The 13,377-nt window shown below is 40.5% G+C and overlaps 2 protein-coding genes across 4 annotated transcripts; both read left to right on the top strand.

Moving 5' to 3' along the window:
* The first annotated feature begins 236 nt into the window (after positions 1-236).
* Positions 237-7,570, top strand: tmem106a (transmembrane protein 106A). Its single transcript, XM_030077115.1, has 8 exons — positions 237-417; positions 2,035-2,223; positions 2,451-2,514; positions 3,107-3,260; positions 4,965-5,105; positions 5,215-5,258; positions 5,488-5,541; positions 6,621-7,570. The coding sequence occupies exons 1-8, from the start codon at positions 384-386 to the stop codon at positions 6,727-6,729; spliced, it is 789 nt and encodes a 262-aa protein (XP_029932975.1). The 5' UTR covers positions 237-383; the 3' UTR covers positions 6,730-7,570.
* Positions 7,571-8,174: 604 nt separating this feature from the next.
* On the top strand, positions 8,175-11,547 carry arl4d (ADP-ribosylation factor-like 4D). Of its 3 annotated transcripts, none has more exons than XM_030078523.1 (3): positions 8,175-8,334; positions 8,754-9,034; positions 10,096-11,547. In XM_030078523.1, the coding sequence occupies exon 3, from the start codon at positions 10,227-10,229 to the stop codon at positions 10,830-10,832; it is 606 nt and encodes a 201-aa protein (XP_029934383.1). In that variant the 5' UTR covers positions 8,175-8,334; positions 8,754-9,034; positions 10,096-10,226; the 3' UTR covers positions 10,833-11,547. The 3 variants fall into 3 exon arrangements, with proteins under 3 accessions (XP_029934383.1, XP_029934382.1, XP_029934381.1); XM_030078522.1 differs by having other exon boundaries at positions 8,175-8,509; XM_030078521.1 differs by having other exon boundaries at positions 8,175-9,034.
* Positions 11,548-13,377: the final 1,830 nt, after the last annotated feature.

Genomic DNA, 13,377 nt, shown 5'->3' with positions numbered 1-13,377 from the left:
GAACCTGGCAGAAGTAGGTTATATTTTTGCAGCAGTGCACATTAAAGAAGAGCAATCTACTACTACAAGATTTTACTGCATTTACCAAGTGATGCTGGGTTCACCGTGCATTTGAATAGCCTCATATCACAATATTTAATATAACACTAGCACGGTGCGGGTTGCACATGGACCAACATGGCTATAAAACTCTACCAGTCAAAGGTAGTACATGTGCTTTGCCACTGACAGGCAGTGTAAACAACCTGCCGCCTACAAGAAAGAAGGAAGTGATTTTCAAGTGTTGGTTTCGTAAAGATCGGAGACAATGAGGCAGTGTCGGTGATCTGACGGAGGGTTTTCTGGTGCCTATTTGTCTCAAAGCAGAGTTTTTGTGCTTTTTAATGATTTTGCGATTCAATGGAGTCAAGTGGCAAGGTAAGTGCGCAGCATCCCATGCGCTGGCTTCTCTGCTGTCAGCTCAACTAACGCCGCTCTCTTACGCGGATATTATAAAAGTACACTAGGTTGGCCATGTTTTACTGTTTGAGACAGCACCCTGAACTTTGATCACGGTATAAATTTAAAACACTCTGGTTTTGTAAGCTGAAGTTTCGCGGAACTGTTTCACAAGAAATGATATCTCCAGCTGCACTTACGCACTGTCATGGAGTCACATGAGAGGGCAAAAAGCCCAAACACTGACAGCTGTCTGCCAGAAAAGTGTGCAAGGAATGTTATCTTGAATTTGTCTGGTGAATCCACAGGCAAAGAAAATAGCCCCTTGTGAAGGAAAAAATGACCCGTAAGTCTGTGTGTTTTAAACCGGGCCTACAAACATCTGATCTTTACTTTTACAGCCTTGTCAGCAGTATACATCAGCACACCTCAAAGCAAGTAGAAAGTAGGCTTAGTAACTCTCTAAAACACTGCAGATTTCAATGTAACTGAAACGTCACTAAACAATCTGCAAAATGTACATGCAGTGTACAGGTATTTACAGATTTTGGGCTCAGTTTTCAGTTTGAATACACACACACCAGGTCAGGACAGGTGGGATTAAGCTGAGACGTTGGTCACAGTTAATATAAAACAGCATTTTGCTTACTATTACTAGGCCTGTGTCACGTGTGCTTTCTAAATACAGAAATCAGGAAAATCAGGAGTGCTCAGTGGTTTAATTTGAAAACATCACTTCACTTTTCACTTTTCTGCACATGATCTGTTAATAGTCATTTTATTTAAAATGCAGCAACAACTGAAAATGAACAGGGAACAAATCCTATGTTTTTATGCTGGGACAAAGCTTTTTATGTGGTAGTTTTTGTATGAAGAGTTGACAGTGAAACAGAGTTACAGTAATTGTAAAATAATGTGATGACACGGGGCATTACTCCCAACACTGGAGACAGAAAGTTTTTTTTTTTTTTAGAGTAATTCCAGCACAAACTATGTGCTTTCATTTCTGAGTAACACACAGTCATCACACAGTCATTGTTAACACCCAGAAACAGCAAACTATGTGCACTTTCGCCTGCATTGGCCTTATAAAACCATTTTCTGTCACACCCACGTTGTGCATTCTGCTTGGATCATCACATTTAATACAGGAATGGAATTTTATTGGACATTGAATACTTATAGAAACAGCTGCTATTGTAAGGCTCTGATCAATTCTCTCTCAGATCTCAGTGGACCCAGAGGAAGAACTACAGCAAAAAGTTAACTGAGCGACTTCTATAAAGAGGAATTTTCCATGGAAATGCTGCGTTAGGCCTCGATGTCAGCAGTTATCATTTTATGCATGAGGAGTTAGGTCATTTTTAAGGGTTTCACTCAAAAAAGCTAGCCGTTCTTAAGAAAGTGAAGCCCTCTATGCAGCGCTCAATAGCTGAACAGGTGATGCTTTTTCATTTTTTGAAATGACCCTCTGCAGCTGGCTCATTCTTGAGTGTTTAACACACTGTTGAGCCTTTGAGGAGGAACGGGTCAAGCCTTTCTTTGGTCTGGTTGACTTTTTTTTTTGTTGTTGTTTCTTTGTTTGTTTTGCTGTAGACTGGACACGGCACAGTACTATGGTCAAACTAGGACACAACAACAACAAATCCATGGAGAGTCCTGAGCTGCAAGATGAGCTGGAGAGGGTGAACAGACTGGACCACTCCCACGCCCAGTACGGTGCCATCAGTGACCACATGGGAGATACGTGTCCCACCTGCCGTGGAACAGGGCGCATTCCCAGAGGTTAGTTTCATTCATGCTAAATTATCACCTCCAAATTCTGCAAGAGCTTTCACTTAATTTTTAACTGCAGAATTATTTTTTTTTTTTTTTGCATATTAAGACAAACTTGAAAATACACAGAAATGTTTATCTGTGTCAGTCTGTCGCAACATTGTGTTGGTTCAGTTTTGTATGTTTGTGTGGTGGAAACATACTCAAGTTACTTCCTTTTCTTTTTGCCTTGGCAGGCCATGAGGACCAGTTGGTTGCTGTAATACCATTTAATGACATAAGGCTGAAACCCAGACGCACGTAAGGATGTGTGTGTGAAAGAGTGTGTGTTCATGCTCATGCACTCAGCCCTTGCGCTCTGTGCGTGGGCATGAGAGCATGTTTGTGAATTTAGACGTGCAAACAGACATGTTTTGTGCATGTGCGAGTGTGTTTCTGTGTTTCTATCTGTGTGCATATCAACATGCTTGTGTTTCTTCAATGTGTCAGGCAGTGGTATGTCGATACTGACAAAATACTGACAAAAAACACTATATAGTACACATATTGTGATTGCATTACTGAAATAAGTATATAGGGCTTTTACAATGTAATTAGTTTTTCAGCACAAACTAAAAATGTATTCTAATGCTTAGTACTGAATATAGATAAATATATTTTCTTCTTTAGAAGCACCCAGATTTGTAAGCCTGGATTCTTCATACTGCTAAATTTGCTTTTAAGGATGGCACCTGAAGCAGTGAATGCAGTCCTTTCTGATTTTGGTTCTGTAAATGAAATGTGTGTTTGTGTCTCTACATGCACATAGCTAAATTGGTGACCGGTGGCAGCCCAGTATGTAGTATGGTCAATTACGTTTTGATTTGTGTGTTGTGCATTTTTTTAATTCCAGGAAGCTCTACGTGTGTGTGTCCATGGCCGTATGCCTCCTAATTTGCTGCCTGATCATTTTCTTCCTGTTCCCTCGGAGTGTCACCATAACGCCTGTGTCTGTGCTGTCGGTCATGGTCTACTTCACTCCACATGTAGTTCAGCTGGAGGTCACAGTAAGTAATTGTTCATACTAATAGTGCAACCAACAGCATCAAATCCAGCACTACCTGTTTTCAGAATCACAATTACTTTATTTGCCACAGTTCAGGTTCGGGCAGGCCACAAAGTCAAGCTGAGCCCAGACTGCATCAGCTGATGGCCAGCTGATCGCAAACCAGTCCTTATAAGCTCATGACTCAGCTGATTGACAATTAACAAATCACACATTGGGCAGTTGTGAAGGGAGTTTCTGACTATGATCTGTGTGCCCATGTAATCATATTTCTTCATATAGTTATGTTTGCTTGCTCTTAATATGTGACCATGTATGCCCTATATCATGTTCAGCTTTAGACTATATTACTTAAACAGCAGCTATGATTTACACACTGTATGTAATAAAGTAGGTAATGTAATGTTTCTCTCTATGTGTGACTTGGGAAAACGTAGATTGTTGCTGACTGGGTTGAAAGGTTAACAGAGCAGGGAGATAACAGATAGGGAGGAGAACAAACAACTGCTCCTTAAGAGAGGCCAGACCGGCTAAGTGTAGCCGGTCTGGCCTAACGCTCAACTTTGTGTTGTGTTTGTGGATGATGATGAAGAATGAGACGAGGACAACTTCTCCCTTGCCAGCCAGGGGGCATTTATTCTCTTAAAGACTGTGTAAAACACAGTATGGTCTTGTATAGTCGATAAGCCGACTGAGGAGAGTCCACAGGAAGTGGCATCATCAGAATGTCAAAGATCACACCACAAAAGTACAGTGATCAAAATAAAAGCTCTCAAAAGAAATATAAATAAAAAACAGCTTTATACATGGAAAATACTGCAAAACCTGAGCAGAAATGTGGGATGGATCACTGGTGAAATATTAAGCTGCTACATTCATATGTCGGTTACATGAGCATTTAAGTGTGACAATACCGAAAGAGGTTTCTGTCTCGTTCCTCATTGTTGTCTGAGTGGAATTAGACATAAATGCCACGACAGCAGTCTGTTGAGCTGCTTTTGCTTTCCTACCCTTGCTGCTTTCTCTGCATGCCACTGTGTAAACCTACCACCACCACAGCTCCTGCTTTGCATGCCATGTTTGGCGTAATAAATGTCATTGTTTAATGTCACTGCTGCCTGCGCCGTTCTGTACCTCATAGTCATTTCTCTGCCTGTGGCTTTCCATGCATACACATGGAAGGGCAGGAAGGTCCTAGATCAGAGCCATACCATCAAATACAGTATATCTTACTGCTTAAAATAAAGTTTTCCTGACTGTAGTACAATTATGTGCAGGATTTCATTTTAGTGGCATTGGCACAGAGACCAAAAAACCTAATTTGCATTCACACAATAGAGTGTAGATAACTTGTTAAATAAGCCAGTGTTTATTGCATAGAACTTTGGAGTAGAAATTTGAGTTATTTGAATCGCTGCCATTGCAAAGAACTGTTCCACATTCCAGTTGGTGGTCACTAATATTAATATTTATTCACTACTTTCAGCAAGAAGACATAGCATAACATTATCTTGGTTCTCTGCATTAATATATTCATGCAGCATCTATACATTCAAGCAGCATGGCGTGACAGTATGGTTGCTGCTGTAGTGTTGGATTTACCATTGAAATACACAGGCAGGTGTTGTAGCAGTGCCCAGGACAGAGCTGCAGGAACCTGGTCTGTGGGTTTTAGCTGAGCAGCTGTGTGTTTCTCTTCCTCCAGAATCTCATCAACATCAGCAACCAGAACTTTGTCCCTGTTGACATTGTTCAGTTTAACATCCAAGGTTTGGTCTTTCGCACCGTTGTGGGGACAGCCAAGATATCAAATATGACCAGCATCCAGTCCCGCTCACAGAAATCAGTGAGTTTCTCGTAGCATACCTCCCATCAGAATACTACATTTGGCATAATGTATAACAATAAGGATTTCATACTTCTGTTTTTTTTTTTTTTTTTTTTTTTTTTTGCAGTATACGATTGCAGTTGACCTGGCAGTGAAGGACCCAGACTTAAAGTAAGTCACCTTAATTGTGTGATAGAATAATGCAGTTTCAAAGGAAAGAATTAATAGCTGTGCATTTGGTCTTTGGTTTTCCAGTATTTACTGAAATGATAAATTCCAGCAAGGTTTCTAAAAGAAAAAATGAAACCGTATTCTTTCAAAGTATAAACCCATATCCTTTTGTATATTTGAAGTGTGCATAATCCACTCATCAGCTGTTGATGTACTTTATCTTTTTCAGCACGTACTGCAAGTCCGATATTTCCAAGGTTCACACTTTATTTCTCGAGCTGCAGTAAGTGTCAATCTTTATCTATAAATTGAAGGAGGACGTAGCCTCCTCATTAGCATCTGTTGAACCCACAGGGTGTTGAAGGAAATGCTTTGTTGCGGCGGCCTCTGAGTGCAGAGTTTCAACCCACAGCCACAGAGCAGACTTGGTCATTTTCTCATTTGTGGGGCTGTTTTTGACTCATATTAATAGTGACTGGTTCACTCAGAACAACAGCGCAGTTGAGCAGACGCAGGGGCAGTGAGGGTTTCACACACTAACACCTTTGAGGCGACCAAATGGCCTCAAGATGTTGCTTTCATTCGTTTGCATGTTACATCTGTAGTCCAGACTTGACCCAGTCGAAACCCCCCGAGGGATTCTTGGTCTAATCCTGTAGAAATGGTGATCATGATGCCTGGCTCTGGAACTGTAACCTGCTACTGACAAAATACAAAACAGACAGATATGAAATCAGACTCTCATACGTTTCTGCTGTTAGAATCCACTGAGAATGCTCCAAAATGAATAACAGGTCCATCAATTCACCTCACTGTGCAAACAATGATGCACCAACATGCCTCCAGCACATGCACATCAAAAAATACTGTAATTAAATGCCTTGCCCTAAACCTGCAAGGCCACAAATCTCAGGCATACAGTGCTATTTCTTGAGTTTGTTTGACCTGCATATCAATCTCACTTTACAAGACTTTGTCATGAATATTTTCCGTTTCTGAGGTGTGTTTTTAAGCAACGAAACATTTGAGTGTCTATTTTCCATTTTATCGGTGTAGGGTTACGACACACCAGTCCTTCATGTTTTAAACTGGTTGCAACACAACACTCTCCTTTTTTTAAATTATAAACCAAACTAGTCACATTATATATATCTATGATTGCCCATTTAAAGTCACATACCAATTCAGTTCAGATTTTATTTTCATTTCAGGTTTTATTTTATTTTTATTATTATTATAACACATCATGAAAGTCCAGCAGTTGAACTTTGCTCATGTGATAACGCTTTATACTTGAGTGTGCATGACTGTGCATCTGCTGTTGCAATCTGTCTTATGTTAGATTGTGGTTTTCTTCCCCAGAATGACAATGAACATATCCTATCTCTCCCACACTGAGCAGCTGTCTCTGGACACTGTTGAGTATATTGACTGTGGCACCAATTCAACCATCCCACATCCTGTGAGGTGATAAACTAAAGAAAAGGAAAAGTATTACGGGAAGGATGAGATGATGCATACTCTGATAGCATCGTACCTTACTCTCTGAAATAAGAGATGTCACTTTTGTTGTAAATGTCCAATCTGTAAATGCTATTTCTGTGCAGTTTGCTGTTGTAAAAATGAAGAAATGTACATATTTCATTTTGGAAGGTAATCTACAAGGAGAGAATTATTTGAAATTCTTTACAGGATGTTGATGACAGTGATAACCGCTCTGAAAAATCCATCTTGTTTATGCATACCGCAAGATTTTAATCAGTGATATCATTACAATTTTTCCATTTTCTCTTTTTACATTACCTTAAATATGTTTTTCAATTAAACTCTCATGTTAGAGTTTGTGAAATTGCCTGTCTGCGCCTAGTAAAGGCAACACAGGCTCATGTAACTTTGTCAAATGAGTGCAGTGCCTCTGTGTTGTGCATTGTTGTGCACCGGAGAGGCTCTGGTACACTGCAATGGAAGAAAACTTTCATTAATGTTATTGGCAACACCTGTGTGTACCTGCTACTTCATGTCAAAATAGCTGCTGTGGGAAAGATCTAATGTTGACACAAAATTTATTAACTCATTTAAACTTAATGTTTAATGTTCTGCTAAAGTTAGGGTATGGGGTTGGTTATGGTTATTTAAGAGGAAAAAAAACTTAAGCTTGATGAACTTTCTATCATCATTGTCTTTGTGTGCTTCTCATTGAGGCTTTTAACAAAGCCTGGATTTACACATCTAGTGTGCAAGTGTGTCCAAAGCAAAAACATCACTGTGTTGCTTTCATAATGTTGAAAATGTAATTCATAAAGAAGAATAAAGTCTGCACACTGTATTGCTCTGGGAGTGTATTGCTGTGTGTGTTGTATATGTGGTTTTTTTTTTTTCTTTTGGTGCCATACACCCTGTAAAGTGGGCTGCGTATGTAATGAGATGTGTATTTGGCACACATTTACACATGCAGAATTTCATCAGATACCAGTGGTGATTCTGGATTTCACCTTATTTTTGAAAATGTAAGAAAGTGATGTTAACTTAGCAAATCGCATGGTTACAAGGCATGTGGTTTGAATTTACATGATTCAATTTCTAGATGTCTCTAAATGAAACAGTAGTTTTGTGATAATTCTTATCAGATTACTACAGTTATGATAATTATAACATAAGAATATCCACAATTTCTCCACTCAAATTTCTCTGCTGTCAAAACATTTAACACCAGGATTGGGATTTGCATCGCAGCTCAGTTTGCCTTTACTTTCACACCCACAGCTCATGTGCTCAATTAGCATCATATTGATGTCACCTGGTATAGGAAGCACACAGCACAGGTGGCGGTGCCTGCCTAATCGTTCACACACCAATCCGAACATATAAATATAAGTAAGCTGAGGAGGGTGGGTGGACTTGTGAAAGTGACAAGACAAGCATGAGAGGAGGTGTTGGTGTTGGTGTTGGTGTTAGAGGAAGAGGTTAAAAGATGAGTTGAAGACGAAAGGATAGATTAGATAGCAAAAAAAGGAATGAGCAAAAATGGGAGGATTGTCATCACTCAGTTCACATCAGAGACAGTATGAAGAGAAATGTATGTCTGGAATATTTATCAAGATGTGCCAGTCTGAGAACGGGATAATTACAATAAATTTCAAGTTAGTCTTTCAGTTCTTGACACAAATGGACACAAGGTGGAGTCGGTGTCCCACTATAACCACAGGGGGGACGAGACCTGAAGGTCTATGAAGGAGAATTGCTTCATTGTGGTATATGACATGAATCTCAACCTACTGATAAAATTCACTGCCGTGACCAAGTTTTAAGCCATGTAAAAATACATTTGTACATTTCGAAAAAGTTGCATATCATTTGTGAAGACCCTGGTTATGAAAGACCATAACTGTGGACCACTTAACGAAAAAATAGAGTTAAAAATAGCCTTGTAATGTGCAACTGCAGTAAAACTGAGGACATGATGAAAATGAGAGGGTAATGTTTATTCTCACTCAGGTTTTGACAGTTGATCTTCCACGGTAGCGCCACAGACCATGCAGGTAACTGGTGCACCGGCAGGGGGCGCACGGCAGCGCTCCAGGTGGCCGTGACATCACGGGGGCTCGTTTTAGGTGTTGTGCGAGCTCTTTCACTCCAATGCTCCATCAGCGCTGGGAGAGCGAGCAGGAGCGGATGTGACCACTGGGATAAACATAATTTGTTGACAAGTCAACTATGGATGTGTTTATTACTTTGGGATGATGGTTTCCCCGCTCGTTCCGGACACCATTTAGAAGGTATGGGAGTTGTTTTTATAATGCACAAGGCAGGGATTATATGTCATTTTGATGTTTTTTATTCACTGAAATACATTCTGCATTCTCGACTACAAGTACATTGCTATTGCTGTGTCTAGTAAGACTGCTCTCTTTCGTTTTAATTAACACAGTAATCACGTAGCCTCCCGGAATTCTGACACAGGACAGTACATTACCTGCAAAGGCATTTATCGCCCTAATATATCTGTACCACTTCTTTCATGTGCTGCATCTCAGTCTTTGGAGAATTTCGGCATCTATAGCAAATAAAGCGTTTTCCCTCGTGTCCCAGTCGCTGTCTTGTGTCCAAAACGCAGCTGTCTCCTTACTGTTTGATGGGTATCAGCATCTCAACAACAACGGGATTAGTGCTGCAGGCTGCAGCAGCAATCCCCATAGACAGTTGGTGGAGTGTGCCTATGAATACATTTCCATGTATTGCATTAAACTTGAAATCAATCTGCCCTGAGAAAAGCCATAGGGGTTTAGTGGTCTTAAGAGGATTAGGCTAGGCAAACAGGCAACTAGAGTAACCCCCAGCCACCCAATTAACTGTTTTGAGAGCTGTAATGTTGCACTTAAAACCCCCAACCATGTATTATTTTATTCAATCAAATGAGGAATTAAGAGTGACCCAAGAATATCTATTACTATCATTAGTGTCTCTTTGGGTTACTTAGTATTGCCTGCATGCACAGTGAATGTCTATTGTAAAGTGTTAGTTTGGATTTTTTTTTATTAAAGCTCAGCTGTGAACACAATTTTAAAAATATGTATTACTCTAGGCTGCATTAAATCAAAGCTGGGGCGAAATTGCATCAAGCACACTCAGATCGAAATGTGCTTGTAATGTTAATGATTAATGTTCCACCAGTGTCTGTATCACATCTATTGTTAGTTTCTCTTCTGTATTCATCACATAGGAGACACACCTTGCTGTATGCTGTGAAATAGCAATTTAATTGCAGAGAGAGATTCCTTGAAACACCCACTGTCTTCTCATTAAATGCTAACTCACAGTGTGTTTGTGTCTTGATAAGGTCTCCAGGCGCATTCCAGTCTGACCCCTTCTACCTCTGAAAGGGGGACAAATGCCAAACTACTGAAACAGCCTTTTTCAAGAATCTGTCACCTCACCTAAGTGGGTGAGAACTGCCTGGCTGCTGGAACCATGGGGAACCAGCTGACTGATATCGCCCCTAACACGCCGTTTCTGCCAAACTTCCAGTCGCTGCACGTGGTGGTCATTGGCCTCGACTCCGCCGGCAAGACTTCCCTCCTCTACAGACTCAAACTGAAGGAGTTTGTCAAGACCATCCCCACCAAAGGCTTCAACACCGAGAAGATCAAAGTGGCTGTGGGGAGTTCTCGTTCCATTGCCTTCCAGGTGTGGGATGTAGGTGGCCAGGAGAAGCTGCGTCCTCTGTGGAAATCTTACACCCGGCGGACAGATGGGATGGTGTTCGTGGTGGACTCCACTGAGCTGGAGAGGATGGAGGAGGCCAAAGTCGAGCTCCACAAGATCACCCGTACCTCAGAGAACCAGGGTGTCCCCGTCTTGATCCTGGCCAACAAACAGGACCTGGATTCAGCCCTGTCTGTCAGCGAGGTGGAGAAGCTGCTGGCTGTTCACGAACTCAACACGTCCACGCTGCATCATGTCCAGAGCTGCAGCGCTGTGGACGGCCAGGGACTCCAGCCTGGCCTGGAGAAACTCTATGAGATGATCCTGAAGAGGAAGAAGATGGTGAAGCACAGCAAAATCAGAAGGAGATGAATTTTTTACTCACACTGTGGACGTTACCTTGGCACATTTTTCCACTGTTTTGAGACACTTTGAACATATCAGCCTCCCTAAGAGGACGGCTTATTTTACCAACAAAAACAGTTTAATCACGGCCCGAGGTCAGGAGAAAGGATGCAGTATTGACACAAACCTTGTTCTGCGGCTGTGGAGCTGCCTTTGGCATTTAAAGACTAAAGTTATAGATTTACAAGGGTACCTTGATGATTTAAATTTCAACTCTTTAGTGATTTCTCACCAAGCACTTTCTCACTCGTTTCAAGGGAGAATTTTAACAGAGCTAACAAGTCCTTCTCCTGGTAACTGTGGGACCAATATAGGGACATTTTATCCTTTCACATCGCTTGGTGAACAAAAGTAGTATAATATCAGTGTATGCCTTTAGCTTCCACAGATTGTGCCCCACTAAGTAGTTGTTTTTCTCTCACAGTGTACTTTACCCCAATATATTGTTTGCACAGTTTTATGTTGGATTTCTGACAGAGGGACTTTGCTGTAAGTGGTATGCAGTGAAGTGATGATGGGACACCAAGTGATAATTATTTTGATAACCATGGAACAATAATCCAAAGTGCATTCCCCTCATGCCACAGAGGTTCAGTTTCAGTCGGAATAACAATAGTGTTTATACAAATTGTTCATTTTTGTAACATTGAAAAATTAATAAATCAAAGCACCGTACTGAAAATTCATTGTTATTCTTGTAGTTACTGGAGTGGAATGAAGGGGTACCCATGGAGGCTGAGATATTAATATGAGATTTGGAGTCAGAGTGAATTTGATTGCTTCTTAAACCATTTCAAATAGTATCTTTATATGAAACTTCATTAACTGAATTGAGAGGATCAGGTAAATATTATGCTATTATCAAGTGTAACCCTGTCTTTTATATCTTTACACTATTCTGTCATACTCATGATGATTCATCGAATCCAAATCTCGAATAACTTAACCAGCTTTTCTTATGCAAATATAACTAGCCGCATAAAATCCTTTACTGCTGCATTAACAATGGGAAGGTCCTACAGCACATCAGCAAGGGGTTCATGGTTACACATTTTATCTCGACTCAGCACCATCATTCACTTTAATTACATGTCTAATTTAAAATTATATTGAAGAACACGTGTATTTGTTGCAGTCTCAATAACAGATGCCTGATATAAAACTACAGGCATTTGACCAGAAATGGTTACTGTGAATGATGTTTCTCCAGTTGTGGAAAAACCAAGAAACATGTGCAATCATTACAGTTTGACAATCATGCCCACGCCCAATAGGACACTTGGAACAAAGAAGGCTTTTGTCCGATTGGGCAAACTTTCTGGTGTAATTGTTTGAGTTTGGGTCACACCGGGGCTCCATACTATTGTTTTAAAGGGAATGGATATAAAAATGCTGTTATTAGCTATTTAAATAATCAGAAAATCATTTGCAGTTTGAACCCAAATGAGGTTTGGGCTTACAAAAAGTTACACTTCTAAATCATTGTTCAGTTTGAAACAACTTTCTTACATCTATGATGGGTTTAATCCAACTTTTTAGGGCCTTAATCAAGCTCTAGTGTCATAACCTTCACTCCAATTTATGGCTGAATCAGCAAGTGAGGCCACAGACACACAACACTGTCCTCTCCCCTCCCCCACCTTCAGGCCACAACACTCTATTGCTTTGATTTCCACCTTCTAGTCTGCCAGCTTCTGACATTGTAATTACATCAATTAGCGGTGAGGTGGTTGTGAGTGGGATAAAAATACTATAGGGAATAGTCATGACATATATGTGTATGTGTGTGTGTGTGTGTGTTGCCATGGCATTGCAAGGGCACATTTATATAGATTTGCCTCAACAGATCGCACGGGTCTAAAACCATTTGAGGTCATTTGTTGTAGATGTCTTGCTTTTTATAAACTTACTTATACCTTTTTTCCTATGGTGTTGCTCCAGCTCATGAAGGCGTTTCTTGGACAAATCTGTTCAGGCTGGATGCATATGTATGTAAAGTCGGGCAAGTGATCCTAGATTAGCACTATTCCGGTGAAGGAGGCATTTTTCAAGTATAGAGTAAGAGGTCATAATATTCAATGTACCCCACAGACCCTTGCATAGGAAGCATAAGCAGATTAGAAACAGGTAACTTTATTGTATTAGTAAGACCTATGTGTGTTATAAACCCTTTACATAAATACAAGGGGTTGCACTGAAAACAAATCCACGTTGCACTAGCAGAATAGGAGGCTTAAGAGTCTGTGGGACTTACACTTGCTAATTGCATGTTATCTTGCATAAGATAAAACACATGCCTCCCTGCTGAGGTGCTCAATTAAAAAGAGCCTGCTGACCTCAGTGCAAACAAACTTGAAGCTGTCTCCTGCTGGCTGCAATGTGTGACATGAAATACATTTTTGTTTTATGGCAGTGTTTCATCTAAGAGCTTGCAAATAAATGGGGAGGTGGGAGGTTCCTTTCAGTTCTCCAAGTTTACATTCCATTACAGTGTTGTTTGAGAGCGTTCAGC

Source organism: Myripristis murdjan, chromosome 19 (genome assembly GCF_902150065.1).
Source record: "Myripristis murdjan chromosome 19, fMyrMur1.1, whole genome shotgun sequence".
NCBI classification, from domain to species: domain Eukaryota; kingdom Metazoa; phylum Chordata; class Actinopteri; order Holocentriformes; family Holocentridae; genus Myripristis; species Myripristis murdjan.
The sequence above is the reverse complement of the archived record's forward strand: the minus strand, read 5'-3'. Positions and strand labels throughout refer to the sequence as shown.

What these genes read in the sequence shown, in the direction of transcription:
- tmem106a (XM_030077115.1), top strand. Translation starts at nt 384, where the DNA reads ATGATTTTGCGATTCAATGGAGTCAAGTGGCAAG. An exon ending in AACAGGGCGCATTCCCAGAG is followed by an intron (nt 2,224 to 2,450) that starts GTTAGTTTCATT and finishes TTGCCTTGGCAG; the next exon opens with GCCATGAGGACCAGTTGGTT. An exon ending in AGGCTGAAACCCAGACGCAC is followed by an intron (nt 2,515 to 3,106) that starts GTAAGGATGTGT and finishes TTTTAATTCCAG; the next exon opens with GAAGCTCTACGTGTGTGTGT.
- arl4d (XM_030078523.1), top strand. Translation starts at nt 10,227, where the DNA reads ATGGGGAACCAGCTGACTGATATCGCCCCTAACACGCCGTTTCTGCCA.